This window comes from Fukomys damarensis, unplaced genomic scaffold (assembly GCF_012274545.1).
Source record: "Fukomys damarensis isolate Sample0158 unplaced genomic scaffold, DMR_v1.0_HiC HiC_scaffold_6, whole genome shotgun sequence".
Lineage (NCBI taxonomy): Eukaryota > Metazoa > Chordata > Mammalia > Rodentia > Bathyergidae > Fukomys > Fukomys damarensis.
This window is the reverse complement of record NW_022900918.1, coordinates 23,621,335-23,648,763: the sequence shown is the minus strand read 5'-3', so window position 1 is coordinate 23,648,763 and position 27,429 is coordinate 23,621,335. Positions and strand designations below refer to the sequence as shown.

Below are 27,429 nucleotides of genomic sequence, written 5' to 3'. Positions count from 1 at the left end.
AAGGCTTAGTTGTACATATGTTTCTTAAATGCTTCTTAGACTTTGCTTGAAATATACCAAAAGGACTTAGATCTATTTAAAAATTTAGATAATCAAAAGCAAGACATTTTAACTGAGCTGCATCTATGTGTGATTATACTGGATTGTGTCTCTTGTGAGCATGTCTTTGTTAGTAGATTTCTTGTGTAATTATAAGACGAAAAACAGATTGAGGATATTACCCTCTGTGATGGGACTCCTTGCTGTTGCAAATGGAAAATTTTTTTGGAGTTAATTGAAAGCACAGCTTGATCCCACATGCAGTTTAAATACAGAAATTCAATGCATAGAAAATAATATATAAATAAACTATGCTAAAATAAGTTTGAATTGAGATAAATTGGTAGAATAAAAAGAATTGTGAATTACAGTTATTGTAAAGTCTTCAAACATCTTTAAACATATGATGTGTATAATGCATGACTGATAATATGATTTATGCTTAAGTAAATGTTCATCATCTTCAAACAAACACGCAAATTAACTGTAGCACACAATATCTAAAGTGACTAGAAATGAAAAGACTTTGCCAGAGTCAGTATATAGATAATAAGGATTTATATGTCCTTTTTATATAATATGCTATTTTATGCAAACACATTTTTCTGTAAAAATGCTTTTATTGTCCCTAAATGGCAAATGATAAAACTGAGTTTTTATGAAATTATGAACCATAGTGAATAAGATGATCTTGTAACTAACCAACCAGTGGCAGAGTCAGTTGTCATATCTATAACTGTTCAACTTATTAAGGACTTTCTTTAAATTAATCCAATTAACAGTGTTTGAACTAGTATCTTTGTAGTTGGCAAAATTAGCACTTTAAAAAACTTTAAAACTCATATTTTGTGAATATTACAAATGAACAATAAATGCACTAAATATCTAACAATGATTTATACTAATAAACTAAGACAGTGTAGGAAAAAATAGACTAATATTTCCTATCACATATTCAAAATGGGTCTCCACAAGGACAGCTCTTCAATGTCTTCTCAAATAGCTCTTTAAAGATGTCAAATTCAAATAAAAAAGTAAACTACAGGGCTGGGGATTTATCTCATTGGTGCTGTTGCTGCCTTGCAAGCTCAAGGACCTGAATTCGATCCCTGGTACCCCCCTCAAACAAGAGTAAATTACAAAGCCTAGGCTAGTGATTATATCCTATTCTTTACCTCACATTTATATTTCACACCATATCATTTATACATATATTATATATATAATAAATAATAATAAATACATGAAAACATAAAATATACATAATTTCTATGCTATTAAATACATTTCCCAACTAAATTTGAAATTTTTTCAGGAAAAAAACCCAATATATAATGTGTTCTCTACCCAACAGATTTATTAGTAGTAGAAATAGTGAAGTAAATGTTATGAGCTGATAGATATAATTTTAGTAAAGGACATAAATGTACTAATATATATTAAGTTATTTGATTATGTGTGATATAAAATATTTTAATTATAGCTTTTCACTCTGTATATATGCATGTGTGTACTATGTACTAGAATACTAACATATGTGTATTCTAGTCCTTTCTCCAAATATCAATCCAGAACTCCAGGCATACTTTTCAGAGATATTATGAACTTCTTACTCAGTTCTTTCCTATTATTGAGCTAAAATATTTCCTCCAGACAATAAATGCAAAAGTATGTTTTTGACTAATTCTCTCTTCAGACAATAAAGGGAAATAGATATAGTGCTGAGTTCACTAGTGCCTTCTATGGATGCCTCTGTTGCTTTTGTATCCTATTTTCATTTGAGGTGAAAAACATTGCAAAGAACTCAGATTTTATTTTTTTAAATCTCACAAATATTCAAAACACTTCACATGAGAAGAAATACATGATTTCGGGAAGAACAGTAGAAAGCTGTGGTGAGATTAAGAAACATATTCATAAAACTTACCTCTTCCAGATGAACTACTCATACTCAGTGTAAAGCATGTATCGAATTTTTAATTACTTTAAAAACAACACTTTGAGTCACATAAATAAGCACTTTACATCTCAAGGATAGGTATTAAATTTCTGTCCTGATAGCAAGCTACATACACCTGAGGAAGAGCCCAGATGCCAAGATATCTCCAGTATGAATCCTCTTTTGGGGCTTTTCAAAGTTTTATTATGACATAACTGTTTGAAACCAACTATGACAGCACAATGGATCCTGCTGGGTAATGAAGACTATTTAAGGAAGAAAGCTTGCAATCTGCCCTGGAATTGTTACAGAGCTTTTCTTCCCTCAGGTTCCCACTGAAAACCTGCAGCCTTAAAAATTCATTGAATAGAGCCTATACTTCTTCTGAAATGTAAGGGTCTCAATCAAGTGTTACACATTTTTTAATGTGACAGGTTGTGGAGATAGCAATGTTATATTCTAATTTAGAAAGGTACCATAACAGCACTTTAGACTAGTAGATCCCTGGATATGTCACTTAGTGCCTGGACCCTAAATTACCATGACGTTCATTTCTCAACTTTTAGCATGCCCATGAAATAACTAATCACTAATTTGCTTGCTACTACCTCCTTCTCAAGCTACCCCAGCAATCCGTTGCTTCCAATGAAACAGATCATCTCTTAAATCAAGAAATTCACCTTTGCCCTGCTATCTGCATATATGAAATAATAATATAGACCTGAGGCAAATCCACAAAAATGCATTGCTTTCTTTTTCAGGTTAAAAAGTGGGTTTCTAGTGGTCCTTCTTAAGTAGTACAATGCAAAGTGCACTTGCTAGGTAAATACCCTCATATTTACTTGTACAAGTCTTGTACTAGTGAAAATATTACACCTGAAATGGCAGCTAACAAACATATCATGGTAAAGTTAAGTTTTACAATTTACAGTCATATTTGAAGCTTACCAAATATCTACATACACTAAATGTATAAAGTGAGAGTGTGATTAAAAGTATATTGACTGATGTATATGTGTGCATGTGTGAGCGTTAAATGCATTCACTTATTGAATTCACCCAGTGATGTGGCATTTTTAAAAATTTACCATTCTGCTAAAAATAATTAAAAAGGCTTTCATTTAGTTTTATCTACCACAGTAGCCATCATTCTAAGATTTGGAGAAAAAATATGTAGAATCTCCTGTTCACCAAAATAATTATTCTTCTTCAAGAAGGAGAAAATAAATGGCACATTGATTATGGAAGTAAGAATATACTCATGTAGAATGCTTAGATCCATTTGTTACTTCATAAAGCTGAAGTTCATTGTAGTAGGCTACAGTTATGCTATTAGTATTTAGGGAAATATCAATATGAATCACGTGTTGACTAAAGTATGGATAGTCTTATATTGTCCTATTGATATAGTAAGTGTACCTACTTCGCAATGCAGATGGAACAGGGAGAAATTTCTAATATAACATTAATTAATTTTGAATAATTTTTTCTGAAGGGAACTCTGGCTTAAGGAATTCCAGATTGTTACTGAATTTGGGAGAAAGACTGAAATATTCAATTAGGTGAATTTGTGTCAGACTTATGCCTTCAGATATAAACATTGTGTATCTGTTTAATCAAATAACATTTTAGTATATTACCTATGTAGCCCATATAATATGTTTCATAGGAAATTTTAATTGTGTTGTTGTCATCACAAAATCCTCTGTGGTTTAAATCATAGCCTTCTGTCTCTGCTTCCAAATGTAATAATGTTATTTCTTTTGATTCTGAAGATTGAGGGTACTAATAAAATCACAGTTATTTTGAAATTAAGAGTATAATCTTATTAACAGTATCTTATAAATTTGCCCTTCTCTAAGTAGTCAAGGAATCACATAACATTATATGGAAGCTTACCCTCTCTCCCTCACTAATAAAATTCTCATTTGTTTATTAAAGAAGTTTCTTCTGATTTTTGTCTGAATATGTACGCTTGTGTATATGTGAAAATCTTTTACACAGACTGCATCTCAAGATTTCCATCACCCAAAGATTTTTATTTTTGTTGTTTACCTTACATCTGAGCAGTTTTGGAACCTGTCCTCATGGAATAAAAGCTAATATTGAGTTCAAATTCCAATCTTTTCAATATAAAATTCAACCACAGTTAAGTGTTTGAAGTAGTATAAAAATTCAGAACATGAAATAAAGTCTCTGAAAGCTTAATTTACACTGATAAATTATATTTTCTATAATATCCCTATTAATCCATTTTCTGTTGCTGTATTACAAAATGTGTAAAAGTGGTTTATTTTGGCTTACGATTTTGGAGCCCAGTGGTATATGGGTCAAATATATTTAGTGACTTTGCTTAAAACAAAATATTCAATCAGTAACAACTTGCTGTAGCCAGTCAGGAGAATAACATAGAACTGTGGGCATTGATCTCTCCAAGAATGATTCTTCTTGACCTAATTATCTTTCACAAAGCCTCACCTTTTAATTGCTGCAGCTACCTCTCAGGACCTTTATCCTTAGGAACAAGTTTACACCACATGAAGCAATGGAAGACAAATTTAAGTCATAGTAACCTTTTCTTTGATATCTTAGCAACCTAATTTAAATACAATATGAAGGTAATTATGTATTAATAAACATTAGGGCCCAACAATTAGCTGTAGTGAATCATACAAGTTATGACTCAACTGTTATATTTAAATTCACAAAAATTTTTTTCCAATAAGTTTCCACTTTAAAAATGAGGGAAATTCTGGAACAAATTTTACATTAGTTAAACATTTATTATTCAGAGATCAATTTTCTGAATATCTCATGTATCCAATCAATGCTACATATAGAATTAAGATTGTTAATACAATGTCATGTGACAGATGCACAAGATTTGGGAAAGTTTTTGCTGATTAATTTCACATACTAATCAACTTTATACAATGCCTGAGTAGGATTTCAGAAAGCAAGAATCAGGCAGTGATATGGAAATTATCACATTTGCAGAAGTTTGTCTCACTATAGATAGACAAATGGGCAAACGAATATAATCTAAAAAATTAGTAATTTGGATACTATTCAAGTAATTATTGGCCTCCAAAGTTCCAAAGTAATAAGCAAAAGATGGAAACCAGTCATCTAGGCAATAGTTCAAATTTGAAAATTGGGAGAACATGCCAAGGCAGAGGTCCAATTCTATAAATGGATTCAGTATTGGGAGGAGTAGATGATAAAGTGATACAGCTGGGCATGGTATGAGTTTTTGTTCATCCATCTGATTAATCAAATCATGGTTCTCATTAAGAGCAAAGGATGTGCCAAGGACTGGCTTCTGCTTCCTGATCTGTATGAGTCACCTTAAGGCCTTCTGCAGTTCTGAATATAAAGGTGAGGGAGGGAGTTGACACATGAAGAGTTACTAATAGGAGTGCTTAAGAAAACACGGTAAGATAATTGGACCACAAGCGGTACTCGGCAAAAGACACTGCCGTGGGGTCAAGATATACACAGGAAGATACTTGTGAAGCAATACACAGTTGACTAAATCAATGACCAAAACAAAAATCAAGAAATCCTGAAGACAAAGCATTGCTGTAGTGAATTGAACTGTCATTAGACATTTACTCAGAGAAAAGAGACCATCAGTTTCTTTTTGTTTGTTTGTTTGTTTCATTGTTGTTTTTTTGGAGACAGAGTCTCACTATGTAGTTGAGACTGACTTGGAATTTACTACGTAGCCCAGGCTGGTCTTGAACGCACAGTGATCTTCCTGTCTCACTCAGGCTCCTGAGTGCTGGGATTACAGACATGCGCCACCATGCCCGGTTAGAGACCATCAGTTTCTTAATGACATAATCTTTTAATTTGAGATAGAGTTTCCCATCACGGAGTAAATAAAAAGTAAGTGGTAACTCTAAAGACTGGATCGGGGCCAAAACACTGAAAGAAGTAAGTTGCAGAAACTCAGAAGATGAAGTGTTAATACAAAAAACCCAAAAGTAAGTTAATTACATAAGCAAATAATTATCATGATCTATTTGTGGCACACATATAATACGAAAATAAAATTGAAGAGGGAGCATGACATACACGTACTTGGAGACCTATTTTAATTTTTAAAACAAGAAAATTGGTCTGTGCCCTTTAAAAAGATATTCACTGTGAACTTAGTTATTCATATAATTCAATAAAACGGAGTCACTATGACTCTTTCAGCATATTATAGAATTCAGCTGAACATGCAAAATCAGTGACAAAGCAATGGAATCATTTCCAATAGACTTTTGATAAATATGAAAGGTGCTGCAATGCTTAACGCTGAAGTATAAATTCTCACAGTACTTGTTATCTAATTTTCTTTTAAAATCTCAAACATGTATACTACATGTTTCACCAAGTATCTCTCTCAAAGTTTCCCTAGGTCCATCATCATAGTCAGCCAAATTCTCTGATTTTTGGGAGGGGCATCATTCTCTTTTAAGAATGTAGTCCTTCCTCCACCAAGAAACCCTCCTCTGAATTTTCCAATGTAAAACAGTCAAATCAGTTAGCTTTCCTTTCAGTGCTGCTGCTCAGTGCCTACTCTAACTTGAACAAAAATCTGTAGTAGCCATACATATGGATACATTTATCAATATCTTTATAACATGTGTCTCTTGAAAGCAAACTATAGTAGTCTTTCAGTATTTGAGAAGGCTTGGTTCTATGAACCTTTTAGATAATGAAAATATTAAAATATTCAAAAGCCCAATATAAACTGATATATAACATGTATACAATCTAGAAATGTCATGTATCAAAAAATCATCTCTACAGTATTTTCAATAACTAATATCATGTAAATGCTCTGCAAATAGTTGCTGCACTATATTATTTAGGGTAAAATGAAAAAATATATCTGTATATTTTCAATACAGAAAAAGAAAACATTTCATGTTTTTCAATTCACCCTTATTTGAATCCATGGATATTGAACTACATAAATAAAGACAGCCCGCAATATTCATTATTTCCCATTTCAAAATTTCCAAACATAATCACACTGAGATCTACACCACCTCTGTATAAATATGACTGAATTAGAAGTAGAGACTACATTTTGCAAAGAAACTATTTGCATGTGGTACTTTTACAATGCTCCAGTATCTGCTCCCTAAAATCCCACCTATGTAAAGTATACTGTACTTGAAAGAAAGTATGTGTTTGTTTAATCTTTTTGCTTCCTCCTCATCTGTGGCAATATTCCAATCTTACTTTGGATCTATGAAGGCATTTGTGACTGTGTGTGAACATGCCTACATGTATACATAGATGTGATTTTCAGCCAAATATTTTAAATCAAATAAATGGAAAGCATAAGATAACTCAATAGATAATGATTTATTGCAGTTTTACAGAGAATTGCAGAAGTTCCAAGAATAAAGTCCTGACACTTGCCAGCTGTGAGGATTGTATTTCAGATAAACAACATTGGGCTCATTTTAGTCTGTCATCATATAACAGCTGCTGTATAAAGAATTTTAGATTTCTATATTTTATTTCCAAGGGAAAAGGTCATAAACATTGAAAGAATCAGTAATGAAGACAATACTTTTTTTGCATTTTGTTCTTAGTTCCAAATGGAAACAGATTAAAAGTTTCAAATCTTACTCTCTGCATGTTCAATGATGATAATGAGACTTACTATAAAAATGAAGAGTGATGAAAGAAAACACTGTGAATTTTAAGAAAAAAATTCACCAGGAAGTAGTGACATTAAGCTTATAAAATCAGTATAAATATTTGCAACAGGAGGTGTTAAGTATAAAATAAAATAAGCAATAAAATAGACTGCACATTATCAGTCAAAATGCAGAACATTGTCTTTATGGTACAATTTTTTCCAGTGCCCAGTTTCCAATGCCTGGGGCTCAGGGGCACTCTTCTGATTTCCATAGTTCTAGAGAGGAGTAGGTATGGAATGATACAGGATATGTTCTTTTTATCCTGATCGTTTATTTATGTTTTATTTAATTTGTTCTCTTTTCTATACTGTAAAGGTGGTATCTTAGAACACTAATATCTAGGTCTACTTTGTGGTAAACATTTATAATTTGGTTGTTTTTCATAATGTTATTTTCATTTAATCCCTATAGTAATGTTGTATTTTCATATGTGTTCAAATCATAACGTTTTCCAACTTCCATTGTAATATTTTAATTGACCAATGAGGTATTTAAAGGTACATCAGTTAATTTCCAAATAACTTTGAGTAAGCTAGATATATTTTATTAATAGTCTTTCATTTAATTATTTAATTATATTGTCATCAGAGAGCATATTCTGTAATACTTCACATTTGGAAATTTATTGTGGCTTATTATGATTTAGTGTATGATTTTTATTAAAGGAGTTTCAATGATTTTAAAATAATGTTTATGGTTTATAATCTTTAGGCTATAGTTCCCTACATATTTCCATTAGTTCTACTTGGTTGATGTTACTACTCACCTTACTCTTCTTTTGTTTTCCTGTTTCTTCTTGCCACTATTAAAATAAGAATGTTAGGGTTTCCTTTAAAATATATGCATTTCTCTTTTTGTTCTTCTAAATATGTCAGTAATGTTTACATTATTAAATACATGCATCCACATTTAGTTTTATGCAGTAGTGTGTATATTAAGCTCTATAATTTGGTGCCTGCATATAGTGTGGCTGTTATACTATTTGTGTATCTCTGCCTCTGTGGTCATGCTCTGGAAGCTGTATCTGGCTCATAGTAATAAACTGTGTCAGATTTCATATATAAAATATACATGTATATATACATGTACATGACATTCTTGTTTTAAACTATTTGACCTTTTATATTAAATTTCGAGTTTATCTCTCATAACCATCATATAGTGGAGTCTGTAGTAATTGATCATAATATCTAACTTTTTAAAAGGTGGCAATTGTCCATCTATAATTAACATGGTTAGATCACAGGCCTAACAGGAGTTAAATCTATCTTATTTATTGTCTATTTGTTTTCTTTTTTCACTGTGTCTTCTGTATTCTTTCTTGACATAATTTGAATTAATTTTTCTTATACCATATTCATTCATTTCACCCATAAATGCATTAATCTTTAGCGGCTACTCTTGGTGACAATGATCATTTCAAAATTACTACAGAGGAGAGGCTCACTAGGACACCATTAAAAAGGGCGTGAGGGCCACAGCCAGAGCCCCACCCAGACGGCACTGCAGTGCAGTGATCCCGGAAGACCGTCCTTCTGAGCCCAGGAGTTGGCACAGTGGTGAGCAGCAGAGAGAGGGCCTCTCTGAATCTTGTGGTGAAGTAAGCCCAGTGAGAGTGCAAAGAATCACCTCAATAAAGAATTACCTTTGCAGTGGTTGGTGAGCTGTTGGGGTGAACACCTCCTACCACAACCCACGCTTGCTTTGGGGGAAGGGTGGCTCGAACCTGTAATAGAACCAGGCAGAGTTCAAGCCCAAAGAAGGTTAGGGAGTTCAATTGCAGCCTCAGGACTAGAAACCAGTCTAAATTTCAGTGGACTACAGCTGACTCACTGAGATCAGTCCACACACATACGTGTGCTATCCATGTAGTCCACCAATAACAACAAAGACACTCTTTGAAGCATACACATTTTTTCTTTTCTCCATGTGCATTTCTTGCCTTTCTTTTTTCTGTATTTGCCCGCCCCCCCGGATTGTTCTCATTTTTATAGGTGTGAGAATATAGTTTCTAGTTTTTCTGTTGCTTTAAGTTTGTTCCGTTCTTATTTCTGTTCCTTCTCTCTTAACCAGTTTCCCAAATTCACATTATTTTCCTGTGTTCTTTAGCCTTCCTTCTAACCTTTCCCTTTCCTATTTCTCCTCCCCTCAACTACTTCTGCATCTCAGGGCAAATTCACTATATTCAAGAGCTTATTTTCTGCAAATATATTTCTGGTTTGTTCTAGATTTTGATTAGAACCACAAATCTAGTTCGCCCTGTCAAAGGGGTAAATTAACAGTTATCTCAGTTTGCTATTTTCTGGGCTGTGTTAGATACTATTGTTGATGTTGACTGTATTTTGGCCTAGGGGACCTGACTGTTCTACTCAGCTTTTCTTGCTGGAATACCAAGACTGAGATTGCCTAAAAGCCATTAGAGACTCAAAACCTACAGGATAATTAAACCTGGAAGGCAGTCCAAGAATTAGCCATTCAATAATGGTTCTAAATACTAGCAATAAAAACATATTTTCAGTAAACAACTTACAAGCAGCAACACAGGAATTAAACCAGAAACATCAACAATAATAAAAACAAAAACGGAAATGAGAAGACATGTAAATATGGCTTAAAACTGACTTCCACATCACCAAAGGTAACTCCAAGAGGCAACAAAATGGAACAATCTGAAATTCAACCACCTGGACACCTTGAATTGTCAATGAAAGAGGATCTGGAAGAAAATGAAATCAGAAATAATTTCTCAGATGAATATAAAGATGGTGACCATAATGAAACGTGATTAGTAACTTTAGATCAGACACAGATTAAAAAAAAAAGAGGATTCATGGAAAATTATAGAAGCCATGAATATTCAACTTGTGAAACATAACTGGAAATCATAAAATGCATCTAGGCAGATATAAAAGAAATTAAAAATTCCATTAAAAGTTTCTGCAGCAGAAAAATTGAATGGGATGACATAGATATAGTAGACAGGATTACAATTAACAAACATGAAAACAAAGATTTCTTAAAAATTCCAAGCAACCATGAGGAGTCAATCCAACAGCTACTAGATGATGCATAAAAGAGTAACTTAATTAAAAAAGGAATAACTTGATTGGAGTCAGTAAAGGAGTAGGAGATAGCACAAAGGATATAAATAAACTTTTGAAAATACTAATCACAGAAATCTTCTCAAACAGGAAAAAAGAATTTGAAATATAGTTAAGTGAGGCATATAGATATAAATGAATTACAAAATTTAACCAAGAAGATATAAAACTTCTAAACAATCCAATGTCAATCAATGAAATTGAAAACATAATTTAAAACTTACCAACAAAAAAAGCCCAAGTCCTGCTGGTTTCACTGATGAATTCTACAAGAAATTTAGAGAAGAGTTAATACCACTAATGCTCAAATCCCTGAATGAAATTGAAAGGGAATCAATACTCCCAAATTAATTCCTGGAAGCAAGCATTACATTGATTCCAAAAGCTGAGAAAGACCCAGCAAAGAATAAGAACTACAGGCCAATTTCCCTAATGAACATAGATGTCAAAAATCCTCAGTAAGATACTGGTATACAGAATAAAGAAGATCAAACATCCTTATCAATTTGGACTTATCCCAGGGATGCAAGGATGATTCAACATATATAAATCATTATCAATAGAGTCAAGAACAGAAGCATATGATCATCTCAATCAATGCATAAAACAATTTTGAAAAATTCCAACACCTGATCATTATAAAAATAGAAAATTAGAATAGATGGACTTCATCTCAAATTGATGAAAGTCATATATAAATAGCCAACCTCATACTAAATGGTTAAAAACTGAAAATTTTCATGCTAAAATCAGAAACGAGTCAAGAATGTCTTCTATAACCATTCTTGTTGAAAATAATTCTGGAAATAAGAGCCACAGCAATTTGACAAGAGAAAAAAAATAAAAGAAATAAAGATAGGAAATGAAGAAGTTAAACTCTCATTGTGTACAAATAACATGGTACTCTACAAGAAGATCCCAAAAACTCCACCAGAAGACTTTTAGATTTAATAACCAATTCAGTAGAGTAGCTGGTCAACACTCCAAAATCAATAGTCTTCTTGCACACAGACAACAAATTCACTGAGAGAGAAGATAGAGAAACAATTTCTTTAACAATAGGATCTGAAAAAATGAAATATCTAGGAACAAATCTAAGAAAAGAAGTAAAATACTTCAACTATGAAAACACTGGGACAAAAGAGATTGAAGATATCAGAAAATGGTATCACTTTTTTTTTGTAAGAAGAATCAATATATTGAAAATGGCCATACATCCAAAATTGCCATGCAGATTCTATGCAATCATGATTGAAATCCCAATAGTATTTTCGCAGTACTACAGAAAATAGTCCAAAAATTCATTTGGAACAAGAAGAGACCTAAAATAGCAAAAGAAATTCTAGGAAACAAAGACAAGGCAGAAGACATCACAATCTCCAACTTGAAATTATGCTACAAAGACAGTGTGATAAAAACAGCATGGACAGGGCCAGGGATTTAGCGAAGAGGTTCCACTGCCTGCCTCACAAGCACAAGGTTCTGAGTTCAATCCCTGGTACCAAAACATTAAAGTAAAATAATGAAGATGCGGAAACAACTCCAGGCATATTTAGCCACCTCATCTTTGACAAAGGAGTCAAACACCTTCACTGGTAGACACTTTAATAACTTGTGCTGGAAGAACCGGGTTTCAACTTGCCTAAGATTAAAAGTAGATCCATATCTCCTACTATGCACTACACTAAAATCAAAGTGGATTAAAAATCTAAATACCAAAACAGAAACAGTAAATGTGCTAGAAGATAGGATAGGTAGAACTCTTGGAGACATTAGCATGGGAAAAAACTTTATGGACAAAAGCTCGGTTGTATGGGAACTAGCTTAAAGAATAAACATCTGGGATCTTACCTTACTAAAAAACTTCTGCACAGTAAGAGAAACCAATAGAATGAAGAGACAACCCATAATATGGAAAAAAATATTTACCAGCTTTTCTTCAGACAAAGGCCTACTATCTAGAATATATAAAGAACTTTAAAATCAGACCCCCCCAAATTTAAATACCCAATATAAAAATGGGCATCTGAAATGAACAGACATTTCTCAGACAAAGTAGAAATAGCAAATAAACATGAAAAATTGTTCAACATCACTGGTCACTCAAGAGATGCAAATGAAAACAATGATGAGATTCTACCGCTCTCCAAAAAGAATGGGTGCTATGGAGAAATCAACTAATAACAAATGCTGAAGGTGCTGTGGGGGAAGAAAAGAACCTTACACTCTTGGTGAGAGTGTAGACTGGTGCAACCACTGTGGAAATCAGAAAGGAGATTTCTCAAAAAACTAGAACTGGAAGTTCCATTTGACCTAGCTATTCCTTGCTGGGTATTTTCCAAAAGGTATTAAAAGCATCATACCACACACAGTGATCTATAAACAGCATGTTTATAGCCACAGTTTGTAATAGAAAACAACTGAAATGTCCATTAACTGGTGACTGGATAAAGAAGATGTTTTTTTGTTTTGTTTTGTTTTGTTTTGATAAAATAGAATATTATTCAGCTATAATAAATGATAAACTGCAGACATTTATAGCTAAATGGGTGCACAATGAGGCCTTACACTTATGAAAATAAGTAGGACTAGCGTCTCTGGTACGAGAAACTGAAAGTATAAACGAGGACCAAAATGTATAATAGATATTGTGAGATGGGAAACAAGCGTGTGAAAGGGAAGGGGAAGTACTGGGGTTTGAGAAAGGAAAGAAGGGAAAGAAAAAATATGAGAAAAGTGGGAACAAACGGAAACAAAGCTTTTGTAAATAGGGAGGGGTGAGGGGTGGCAGGGAGGGAAGTGCAACGGGAAAAAACAAGAACTAAGATGTATCACGTAAAGCACAAATTCCCAGTGGAGAATGTCATCACAGTGTACTCTAAAATATACCAATAAAGTTAATTAAAAAGTGATTATAGTTTATCTTTAATATTAAATCACTTTAGTACTAGAAACTTACAATATCGTAGTTTTGTTTTTTTGTTTTTTGTTTGTTTTTTTTTGGTACCGGGAATTGAACTCAGGTCCTTGCGCTTGCAAGACAGGCCATAGAACCGCTGAGCTAAATCCCCGGCCCTGTTTAATATTTGCTATATTTCACGGCATTGTCATCTTTTAATAAAATATATAGTATCATAAGAGGCTGAATTTTTTATATGATAGACAAACTTCTTTCAAATAAATTATGAGAGAAATTGTCAACCCTCTGGCATGTAGAATTACTTATAATTCTCAGACATGCATCGTTTTCAAAAGAAGTTCCCAACATCTCAGTGATAGCATGTGGCATGGGATGCCCGCTATAGTTAAGTAAGCATATATTCTCAAAGAGTATTTAAAATTGCTTTAAATATCATTATTTTTCACCTACTGTAGAATGTATATAGATTAATATACAATTGTTAAATGCCAGTATTACTGAACAAGATATCACTAGAAATTGGTTGTATACATTTTATAAAACAATAGAAGTCACTGTACCATACAGAGATACGTATACTCACATTCACTTAAGGTACTATAATGACTTTATTACAATAACAATGTTTTTATTATTTCTTTTTCAAGCAGTATTCATTATCAATGCAGTCTTAAAATTTAAATGCATTTCACTTAGGCCTCCAGATTATGAGAAATTAAAGAACTATAATTAAAACGTAATTGAAGTATGCCTTATGTTTAATTTTTGCGATATGCATACATAATAATACCATATTTAGTTAAATTATATTTATTCTTCAACATTACATTTCAAATTTAAATCATCATAGTATATTAACTGTAAGTAACTGCATTATATAAAAACTATGGATAGATGTTGAATCTGTTAATGACTTCATAAATAGTACTTGTACATCATGGTCAGTGACCAGTCATGTCACTCTTCAAAGTCTGCAGTAGCAGTACATGTGTAGCAGTATATTTGTTATTTAGTTGACCCCGACAGAAAAGCATGTATTCATGGTGCATTCATTTCCTATTAAAAAAAGAGGCAGATGGCCAACAAGGCTCAACTACAAAAATTAAATTAAAATTAATAAAGAGAAACATTGAAATACAAATAAATAGAGTTAAAAAGTAATAATCACTTGGATGTTAATCATATCAGACATGGAGAGATTCTAGGTGTGCCATCTGAAAACCAATGACATTACACTTATCAGCACAAACAAAGGATATGGCTTAAGTGAAAAAAGACAGCAATGTTCCAGCAGATACTGAATATCATGAAAAACTTCAGATGAAAAATTTGAGGTATTTTCCACAATATTGAAAGTGCAAAGGATGAAATGTAGGAAGATGGTTTTAACTGAGAAAGGAGTATGAAAATTCATCATAATATAGAAAGAATATTCTATAAGTAAGGTAATTACTGTCCAAACAGTATTTCCAGAACTATTCAAGTAGATTTGGTATATCTTTATTAATAAATAAAATACTTTCTCAAAGGTTCTTGTATCTTAACTTGCAATATAATAAATAATAGTTTATATTAGAGAAACTATTTGGTATTTATATATGCGTAACTTATTTATTTCACTTAGGGGTATATCCTCAATATATATCCATTTTCCTATGAATGAATCTAATTTCACATTCTTTATGGTTGAGTAGTATTCCATTTTATAGAAAAACCTGTTTCCAACTGATGGGCAAATGTACATAAGATCCTCATGAGATAATTGACAATGTGAAATAGGAAGAAAAGGGCTAAAGGTGTAGGGGAAGTGGGAAGGGTAGGGGAAATGGAATAAGGGAAAAGAAAAACATGAGAAAATGAAAAAATGGAAATAAAATTTTTGTAAATGGGGAGGGGAGGAGGGGGTGAAGGGAGAGCAGGGACAAGGGGAAAAAATGAGAACCAAGACCTGTCATGTAAAGGTACAAGATCCCAATGATGAATATAACTGTACTGTATCCCTAAAATGTACCAATAAACTCAAAGAGAAAGTAAAAAATAAATAAATAATAGTTTATAGCTTTATTTATATAATTCTTACCAGCAGAAATATTTTAATGTTGTGACAAAAGTTTTTAAGGCCATGAATTGTTCTTTTTTATTAAGTTTATTGGTGCTTTTAAAGTATGTAGTACAGTTACATTTAACATTGGGATCTTGTATCTTTACATGACAGGTCTTGGTTCTCATTTTTTCCCCTTGTCCCTGCTCTCCCTTCCCCCCCCTCCGCTCCCCATTTACAAAAACTTTATTTCCATTTTTTCATTTTCTCATGGTTTTCTTTTCCCTTATTCCATTTCCCCTACCCTTCCCACTTCCCCTACACCTTTATCCTTTTTCTTCTTATTTCACATTGCCATTATTAAATTAGTTGGCATGATTTCAAATTACGACTAAGAGTTATGACTAAGTTTAGTTTACCCAATTATTCAATGTTTTTGCTGATAAATTTGGATTTGAGTTTCACATGGCCATAAACTTTCCTTTTTATTAAAATCTAACAAATATATCATCACTCTTAAATGGCTCTTTATTCTCTGGGCACTTTGATTCACAAATTATATAAGATAGTGCAGAAGGTGTTTCACGAATTATTTATTCTCCATCAGAGAAAACTGAAACTGTACTCCAGATTAATTCTCATTAAAGACTGTGGCATGATATTTTATAAAATTTAATATCAATTAGAAAAATGTAAAGTATAATTGGTAAGTGTGATAGTTGTGGAATATGAATAAAGGAAAATAGGATTTTATGTGAACTACAAAAGTGGCTTGTTTAATAGATACCAGAGCACCAATGGCTTTGAATTATGCAATCTTTTACAGAAAAGCAGAGTGCTTTGTTTCCAAAATATATTAGTGCATATAATAAACTAATAATCATAAACTGTATAAATATAGAAATAAAAATAATGAGGTCGTTTATGTATTTAGATATCTACATATATCTAAAACTGTGCCATTGTAAAACTGAATAACTAATCCAACTCTACCTTTATCTTTTAACCTATCTAGCTATGCATAAACAAATGTATAACTTCATTGTAATAAAACATGAACAAATTAATGTATTCCACATAATCATACAATTTGGTAAGGTGGAAAAATCAGAAATATTTGTGTAAAGTAGAAAATAAAATATTATATGCAGCTTATTTTATAGTTTAATTATTTTCTTAAATTCATTTCAGTAACTATATATATCAAAAAGAATATGTTAGAAAGCATAGTAACTTATTTGCTTCTCATTTTCTATGATAAAAATGTACAGAATACTTTATCCAAATAGACTTCAATGCATGTTGCAAAGTGATGCTTATTTAAAGGACAACATGGCTTTTATTAACTCTTTTATGTCAAATTACTCCTCACAATGATTGCATGACATAAATGTTATTGTGAGATCCAACTTACTAAGAAACTAAAAAACTGACAAGTTAAACAACTTTCCCAATGCATTCACCTCATATGTAGATTAGCTTTTTCAATTCCAGGACGTCTGAATTAAAACCAGGCATAGTGCTATACATCTGTAATCCCAGCATCTGGACGGCTGAGGCTGGAGGATCACAGTTTTGAGCCCAGGCTGGGCAATTTGATGACTTAGCAGAAACCTATCTCAAAGTTGAAAAGGAAAAAAAATATGAAAGGCTGAGGATGCTGCTCATTGTGAAGGCCCTTTTCTTAATCACTAGGATTGAAGAGAGAGAAAGAAGGAAAAAGAAAAGAAGGAAGGAAGGAAGGATTGAAAGGAGGGAGGGAGGGAGGGAGAGAGGGAGAAAGAGAGGCGAAAGGAATCTGAATGTAATCCTATCAGATACATTTGTATTATTTTACATGAATAAATAATAGTTACTTGCATAGATGGACACAAATGCCCGTTCCACTCTCCTGTCCATTTCAAACACAACATAAAATAATGTAAATTCCTCTTATTGAGATTTATGCTTTCGGATTCTTAATTAGGGTACATTTATTAAAGGATACAGAATTTATAGAAGAATCCTTTTTCATCCAGGAATCCACACAAGTGATACACAGGCATACAATTTTCCTTCAACTTACTGGTGGAAAAGTAAATACTTTTTCTATCTCAAATTCTCATATTTTTTAGCTAATTGGATTTGTAATAATTACTGCCCCATAGTATGAACCACATGTAACCTGGCATTCATCTGCACAGATACCACCTCAAACTTGAACCAACTGTGATTTAATGAATTTATGTATACAATTCCAGAAATGTTTTCAAATTTCTATAAATTCCTGCATTTATCTCCACTAAATCTTGACTAAGAAATATAGCCACTTCGTTATTATCAGTAAAAAAGTGAAACACATTCAAACTTTGATGTTAATGTCCATACAAAAGTTTTATGATTCTTATAATTCATGCGGTACATTCAAAAGTAGTTGGAGAGGGTTTGAATTCGACTTCTAGGGGAAGACGTAAGATGAGTCCCTGGTAGAGCATTCAACACTAGGAAGAAAGAAGCTTATAATAATTTACATTTTACCAAGAGGATTTGGGCAGCAAGTTGAAGTTATCAGTTCACTTAAGAGACAATATTTAAGTGTCAGTTAGAAGAGCCCTGAAATGTTTAAGCACAGCAAACAGATTAATATCATGACTACATACAATATTAGAAAATAAAATTATACTAATGCAATTCAGTAGGGTCTTTAGGTAGCAGCATCTTATGAAAATTAACCAATGTAGAAAAATATTAAGTATTTAATAAATCACAAGTAAAACAGGATACTGTTTCAAGCTACCAAATTAATTGATCTTGCTACAATAGTGAAGACTAAATAAAGAAAATAGAGATAGAATATCATTTTCCTTATAACAAGATTCCACTTATGAAGTATTATTACAAATATAAGTAAACCTAACTAGGTAAACATTGTTTGAATTACTAACAGTTTGTAGAAAAAAATATAAAAATATTTGTGTGTGTGTATGGATTTATTTTTTGTTTTGTTTTTGTTTTCGTGGTGCCTCGGATCAAACTCGGTTCCTTGCGCTTGCAAGGCAGGAGGCGGAATCACTGCGATAAATCCCTGGTCCAAAAAATAATGTTTTAATTAAACATGGATGCAATAAAAAAATTCAAACTGTAAGAAACTGTACAGAGAATAGGACTCAGTTTTCTACCCAAGTAAATTAAAAATACAATAAGGAGAGAAGATTTAATAACAGCCTTCATCAATATTGCAATGAATAATTTTTATTTTGGATTATAATTTAATTCATTAAAATATATTGTAATAACAAATAAATTCAGTAACATGGTATTTGGGATTAGATTTAAAATTATCAGTCTCACTGGGCTATCTTTGTATATATTTTCCTTTTCCATTAACAGTATTTAAAAAGAAATTTCAAAGATGACTATTGATACAATTAATCAAAACAACACAAATACTAATATTTATCCAGATATGTTTCTGGCTGACAATTCATCCTTTTAAAGAGTTTTATATACTATGAAATTAATTTTTTTTAAATGTTTTTAAATTTCAATTAGTATGCTTTTGCAATACATCACACTACACTCATGGTAGGGGGTTGGTACTTGTGTATACCATATATTAATTCTTTTTTATTTTCCTTTGTCATCCTTTCCCTTCTTCCTCATTCTTTATCTAGGTCCCCCTTCACCTGCAAAAGTTCTATCTCCCCTTTTCTTATTGTCCGGTCTTTTTATTTATTTTTATTTATTTTTTGTCACCTGGGATTGAACTCAGGTCCTTGCACTTTCAAGGAAGGCTACCGAACCGCTGAGCTAAATCCCCGGCCCCAGTCCTTTCTTTTTAAATGCTTTATAATTTGAATTTCTCACATAAAAGAAACTGTTCAATATTGAAACTGTGTGTCTGATTTATCTCACTTAACATTATGGCTTCAAGATGAATCCATTTTCACACAAATAAATTTATAAGTCTTTATGGCAGAAGATACTCCATTTTGCATAACAATTACAATCTCTTTACACATTCAGCTGTTGATGGATATAGAGATCCCTTTAAAGATTTGAGTTTTATGGTTATGCTGCTGTAGACATAATTAACATGTATCAGTGTAATATGCTATCATTAACTCTTTCTGGAAGCTATCTAGGATGAGAATACCTGAGTGAAATGTAATTTCTACTTTTAGCTTTAGGAAGCATCACCATATGTATTTCCATCATGATTATACTGGTTTACATTCTCCACAACAATGTAAAAGGATTCCTTTTACATTCCTCCCCCTGCCATGTCAATACATGTCATTATCTGATATCCTGCCATTATTTCTTGGGTAAAATGGAATCACAGTGAGGTGTTTCTTCTGTATTTATTAACTATTTTTACCCCTTCTGAGAAATGTATTCATGTCAGTTGTTTAAAGATTGGGTATTCTAGCTTTGTATGTATTGTAGTTCTGTATGTATTGTAGATATTAGACATATCTCAATCTGATAAAAGCTATCTATGATAAAATAGGCAACACAATATTAAATGGAATAAAATGGATAGCTTTTCTTCTAAAGTCAGCAATAGGAAATGGATGTCTTCTACCATAACTTGTGTTCAGTAAAGCACCAAAACCATAGCAAGAGCAGTCATGCCAGAGAAAGAAATAAAAGTGACACATACAGGAAGCAGAGAACACAAACTATCTTTATTTGCAGATAACCTGATCTGTCTGAATAGAATACTCAAACAATTCCCAGAAATAACAAACCAATTCAGAGAGGTAGAAGAAAGCATTATTAGTAGAGAAAAATGAAATAGTGCTCCTGTACATCAATCATGAACTCACCAAGAGAGAAGTTAGACAAGAAATATCATTCACAATGGCAGCAAGAAAAGTTAAATGCTTAGGAATTAACCTAATTAAGGAAGTGAAAGCCCTCTACCATGGAAACTAGAGCACTCGGTAAAAGGATATGTAAGAGAATATCAGAAAGTGGAAAGATGTCTTCTATTTCTGGATAGAGAGAACCAATAAAATGCCTATACTATCAAAACTGATATATGAAGATTTCATGTAATCCTAACCAAAGCATCAGTAGTTTTCTTCACAGTGCTGAAAAACAATTATAAATGTTATATGAAATGAGAAGAGACCCAGAATACCAAAAGCAATTCTGGGACACAAGAGCAAAGCAGGAAACAGTACAACCCCGTATTTCTAGTTAACAAAGAAATCTACAGTGATAAAAAGCAACATAGTACTAGCCCAAAAACAAAAATGTGGGTCAGTAGAACAGAATATAAGGTGCAAAAGTGACCCAGGGCATATTCAGACATCTAATCCTCAGTCTTAAAGGGGTCAAAAACATATGATGGAAGAAAGATAAACCCTTTAACAAATTATGCTGGGAAGGTAGCTAGACATGTGCAGAAGCTTGAATCCAGACTAATATCTCTTACCGCATACTAAAATAGGAAAAATATTGATCAAAATCCGAAATATAAAAATGAAAACACTTATACTACTGAATGATAAACATAGGTATAGGTATGGACTCTCTGAATATTCCCTCAATAGCACAATTCACTGCTGAACCAAAAAACCAATTATACCAAATTAATGTTTCTGCACTCCAAAGAAAATAACCAATAGAATGAATAGAAAACTTAAAAAATTGACTAAAATTTTGAAATTAACTCTTATAATAGAGTAATATACTTAAAACATAAATAATATTTATCATTCTTATTCAATTTTAGGGCCTGTAGGCCCTAAAAATTTCAAGTTTTGAAAACGAATATAATTGTTTAAAGTACATTAAAAACTCATGAAAATGTGAGAAAATTTATAAATCTCTACATCTTCAACTGTCCAGAAACCATTTCTTGTGTGTAAATTCAAATTTTTTTCCCTCAATGTAGCATTACTTGATAATAGCATTATAGATCTATAATTTTAATTATTTACTTTATTTAAAACTTTGGCTCATAATTACTGAATTATGAATCCATATAATTACATGAATAAGAATAGCTATAGTCTATTTTGAAAGGCACTTTATAATTTATTGCTATTTACTTTTATGTTTTTATCATTTCCAAGAACAGCCATTCACAAAAACAACCATAGATAAACTTTTTTTCCATATATAACCCATTAAAAACTCCAGTTCATTTCTGACTTTCACCACATTTGCATCACCTAACATTTTTTGGTAAAAACTGAAGTACTTAGTAGCTCTCTAAAAGAAAATATTACATTTTACATAATGACACAATTTAAAAGTCACCCACTAGAATGTATTTATATAGTAATACATTTTATTTAAATTCTGACATGTTTAAACACAAGTTTCTTATTTCAAAGACCAATGGGTCTAATGTTAAAATGAATTGGAAATATGATGTCTAATTTCCTGACTGCATACAACATGGTTCTGCTGAGGGTCATTTGTTGAATGCCTCCCATGTCTTACATGATCTGCTTTATTATGTGCATCAATTTATGTAGATTTTTCATGTGTTTCTGGGCTAATTTTAAAGCCAGAGTAGCTAGCTCACTATTGAGTACAAAGGCACTTGATTTTTCAACAACTTTAAAACCCTGAGAATTAATTTTTCTCAGTATTTTGTAATTTACAAAGTTTACATTTGATGGCCTTTGTTTTGCTTATTTTATCCAATTAAAATTGTTTATCAAACCATTATGAGTAAATGATTGCTGTGTAACTCATTTATTGTCATTCCCAAATCTGCCATTTCTGTTAGTTATGTTTATTCTTAGCTTTTGTACTGTGGTAACTTAATTTTGTTCTTTCCAAGTCATATGTTACACAGCATTATAAAATATGCTACACTATTTCATGTAGTGCTTACCTTTATTTTAAATAATATAAATGTATGCATATATTAAATGTATTTTTGAATTATTCTAATTATTCTAGCACTTTATACTGTTATCTCCAATCAAGTGCTTTGTTCATGTTATAGTCTCTTAGATTCTGAAGACTACATAAAGAAGGTGCTATATGACTGTCATCATGTGTCCATGTCTTATTTCAAGTTGTGCTATATATATAAGTGTATAAAATACCATGTTTTCATCTCACGTAGGTAATCAGTTTTCCTTAATCTCTGTTGTTTTCAGTGATTAGAAGAGAGTTAATGTTATCATTTTTCTCTGATCAAAACAGGGTTTTCCTTATATTTTACTATTAATAAATTTGGAGATTTGCTTGTCTAAAAATGAACTTAATGAGTAACTCATCTTGTAATATGTTAAACGTGTACTTAAATAAATTTGGAATTAAATTGACAACACAGTTTGAATATTAAGTACTATCCTCTAAACATTTACTCTTTTTGTAAAATATTTCTCTCACAGTAATCATGATAATTATAATTTTATTCACAATGCAATGTTTTATAAGGCATAAATGAATTTATAATAAATTCAATAAATATTTCTGATAGATTTGATAACTAAATATGATACTATTATTCATAAAAATATAGAATTTCTTTCATAAAACCTAACATCTAAGTTCTGAGAAAAAGATTCAATTTCACAACTTTTCCTACAATTATTCAATTAGTTGTTTATGCAAAATTTTAACAAGATATAAAGTATTAGCATGGGTAATTTAGGGAGTATATTATGGCAATTTTCAGAAACTTTTCTAATTTTGAAAATTGACTAAAAATTACTGATAAATAAAAGCAAATACTGTAATTATATGCTTCTCCTCTGAAATTTGAGAACCAAATAAAATAAAACCAAGACATGAGAGCAAGTTTCAGAGTTCGATGCCTAGTACCAAAAGAAAAATAAATAAATAAATAAATAAAATTTAAAAAAAGACATGACTTTATCCATCAGTACCTGTAAGTCCAGAAACAATGATATTTTCCTTACAGGAAAGAAAACACACTATAATAAATATTACAGTACTTGAGAGGAAATGCCAACATATTCAGCTTTTGGTAACGCTTGCAGAAGTGCTAAGATTCATTATGTTGATGTAGTACTAGTGTTTTCTTTAGAAAAGTTTTCTTAAACAGATGCAGGATAGCAGGTACTAAAATATATGCTGATAATAAAACAATTTCTAGTAGTCGACTTGTTACTTGAAGGACCTCAAAGCTCAGTGCAAAGCGTTGGGAGATACACATAGAAAATGCTAACACATTTGACAATTGAAAAGGCAATCTTATGACAAATGTGTCATGGAACAAGAGACAATATTTTTTAAAAAACATTTAATGTTTAAGAAAATACATATAAACTATCTGTTATATGTATTATGAAACATATTATGAAAATATGTATTATGAAATATATAGTAGGAAAAATTGGAACTCATGAAAATTTGAAAGAGCCTGTGGATGTTTATGATGAAATAGAGAGCCACAGAGGAAATAGTTATTATAGTGTAGTCAAAAATTATTTTCAAAGATTTACCATATCAACCATAGCACAGAGAAATGTAGACACAAACAATAAAAGCAATAATAGCAGAACATTAACGAATTTGGATTTTTTGTCATTATTAGTCACACAATTAAGAACTGATTCCTGCTCTCTGCATTAGATAATTTTGAAACTAATGTCAAACAGTTTAAAAGAGAATATACAAAATTTGGCTTTATTTATTTATATATTTATTTATTTATTTTTTTTTATTGCTGAGACAAAATGGCCAACATCCAAAGTTAAAGGAAAAAAAGTTTATTGTGGCTCACAGTTTATAGAAATTTCAGTTCATAGTTGCTGTCTCCAAGGCAGAGTGGCCTGGCGCAGGAGAAACACTTCACAGCAGGCAGAAGGCAGTAAGGAAGCAAGCAGTGAACTAGTGAAGCAGCAAGCAACAACCAGCAACTACAGCAGCCCTCTTTCTTTTTCTTTTTCCTCATTGAGTTTATTGGTACATTTTAGGTATACAGTACAGTTACATTCATTATTGGGCTCTTGTACCTCTACATGACAGTTCTTGGTTCTCATTTTTTCCCCATACCTCTGCCCTCCCTTCAAAATGGAATACTACTCATCCATAAAGAATAATAAATTGGAGCCCTCTTTCTGTCCTTTAAATTCTACCCTAATAGTGGGCACCACCCAGGTTGAGTCACTCTTAATCCTAGCATCTCTCTTTGAATTAACCCCAACATCATATCCTTAAGCCCAGTATCACATACCCTAGATCCAGCCATGTCCAAAAAGCTCCACCTTTGAACTCATGAGGCCCGAAGGGGTCATCTGAATACAAGCCATAAAATCATCTTATTAAAAATAATCTGGTATGTTGCAGTTGAATGTATCTATGAGTACCCTAATTATGAGTTTCATAAAACAGCTCAGTATAATGAAACACTGGAATTTAAAAGATATGTATAGTTAGCTATATTTGAATGTGTGTTTGAAATCATGTTAAAGAATATATGTGAAATGAATAATCTTACAAGATGTTTATAGACTAAAAAAAATACTACAAGAGTAAGATGATGAAGTATATATTGCAAGTAAAATGGCCATAAAAATGCATTCAGAAGAAAAGAAGAATAAAAAATGTATTAAGGCTGGAAGAAAAGATAATGACAAAGCTAAAAGAATATGTCTAAAATGACTAACATATTTCAAAATTTCAAGATATGGAAGTATAATTATGACATAGTGATAACCTTAGCTTTTATGAATATTGAAATGATCACTGGAATGTCACAAAACTTCAAAGATCTGTGTTACTACTAAAAATTTAGTTAAATTCATTTAAGAAACGTCCACCTTTGGAAGGATGAGTATGCATTTACTTTCTACATTTTCTCTGACACATGCATTTAAGTTCCACATTTACAGAAGGCAGGAGTGGTGGCTATAAAAACCGAAAATATACATTCAGACTTGACACACAAAGAACAAGCCAAAAAATTCTCAGGGTTGTCCTTTTCATATCTGTGACTCACTGACTTCCATACCAATTAAGTTATGAGGATTTTAGCTTTTCATATCAGTAACCTCAAGCAAAAACCACTCCATTGGAAACTGCTTCTTGATAAAGCATGGCTTCTTCCAAAATGTGATGCACTAAAAAGACAGAGGCAGAGAAAAGTAATTGGGATGGTAATTGGGCCAAACTAAAATTGGTTCACAGAAAACATGGCCCCTGGCACAGCATTCTCACCAAAGAGAATAAATGGTATGAATATAAAATTTAACTAAATGAATTCCTGTAGCTGTGGCTGTCTGCCAACTTGATCTGGATGTTGGATAATTGAACTGGCTCTCAAAATTTATATCAATAGAACTCTTCTGCCTTATCATTTTAGAAGATGATGCTAATGGGATCAAATAGGATAGAGAATTTTAGGAAAATCTATACTTTTTCAGCAAATGCCAGGCTTAAATGGATCTTTGTGCTAAAGAGTAAACATGAAAGGAGAGAAAAGCCTCTTTCCTAAAATAAATATGAAGTGTATAAAAGAGAAGAGCGTAAAACTATTCAAAAAATATGTATTAAAACAATTTTGTATACTCTTAGATAACACCTAAATCTTGAATTTTCTATTACATTTTTTTATTTTTTTTTAGCAATTGATTATCAGTTTATTAAAACAGTTGCCTTAGGCATCTGCTAAAAGGTGCTTGTGGTGCGGGCCTCCTTAGCTCTGTCTGCTCCTGCTCCTGACTCACCGCGCTGTTCGCTCTTGGGAGGAACAACTCGATCAGGAAGCCGCGCCGCAGCCATGGCTTTTAAAGATACTGGAAAGACACCCATGGAGTCAGAGGTGGCCATTCACCGAATTAGGATTACCCTCACCAGTCGCAACGTGAAATCCCTGGAGAAGGTGTGTGCTGACTTGATCAGAGGTGCAAAGGAAAAGAATCTCAAAGTGAAAGGACCAGTTCGCATGCCTACTAAGACCTTGAGAATCACTACAAGAAAAACGCCTTGTGGTGAATGTTCTAAGACATGGGATCGTTTCCAGATGAGAATCCACAAGCGACTGATTGATTTGCACAGTCCTTCTGAGATTTTTAAGCAGATTGCTTCCATCAATATTGAGTCAGGAGTGGAAGTTGAAGTCACCATCGCAGGTGCCTATGGCAACTGTTTTAATCTATTACATTTTTTAAAATACATAGAAGCTAGGGGTAAAAAGAAATTACAAGATTTTTAAAAGTTCATAACCTGACCAAAATACAGGAGTAATTCATGAAAGTTAAATGGTTAATGAATCTTAAATACCAAACAATGAGAATATAATCTATATCTGATGAAGTAAAGGCAGAATTAGCAGGAGAAAAAAAGTATTTGGTTGTGTTGAAGGCATTTTAAATAAATCTCTCTGGAATATACAGGCAAAACTAGAAATTAGAATAATAGATGCAGATGACAGAACATATGGATGTCAAATGTGGGTAATTAATGTTCAGTAATAAGGCTCTGGGAAAAAATTACAAAGACTTTATTTGTAAAATGAAAATAAATACACTTAAACAAAATTAGCCACCATATACTTCTGTGAGCATAAAAGTTACCAGAACTGATAAAATCAAGAAAAAGAAAGACTCATTGGGTTAGGGCATTTTTAATATTAAGAACAAAAGAAAGAGTCTATATTATTCACACAAAAATCATTCAAATTACAAAATAATAAAAAGCAAATTTTTGCCCTACTTTATTAAATTGTAAAATATAGTAGAGCAACATTT

The 27,429-nt window shown here is 32.0% G+C and overlaps 1 protein-coding gene and 1 long non-coding RNA gene across 2 annotated transcripts in view; one reads left to right on the top strand and one right to left on the bottom strand.

The window, feature by feature from the left end:
• The window catches only part of LOC104866484, a 33,729-nt gene extending 31,597 nt beyond the window's left edge, over positions 1-2,132 (bottom strand). Inside the window, exon 1 of the long non-coding RNA XR_781461.1 lies at positions 1,967-2,132. This is a non-coding gene — a long non-coding RNA (uncharacterized LOC104866484). The remainder of the gene's footprint in view (positions 1-1,966) is intronic.
• A 24,320-nt stretch (positions 2,133-26,452) lies between these two features.
• LOC104866767 (40S ribosomal protein S20-like) lies at positions 26,453-26,894 on the top strand. Its single transcript, XM_033760911.1, has one exon. The coding sequence runs from the start codon at positions 26,460-26,462 to the stop codon at positions 26,892-26,894; it is 435 nt and encodes a 144-aa protein (XP_033616802.1). The 5' UTR covers positions 26,453-26,459.
• Positions 26,895-27,429: the final 535 nt, after the last annotated feature.

Excerpts from the sequence above, each read along its gene's own strand:
- LOC104866767 (XM_033760911.1), top strand. The coding sequence starts at position 26,460 with ATGGCTTTTAAAGATACTGGAAAGACACCCATGGAGTCAGAGGTGGCC.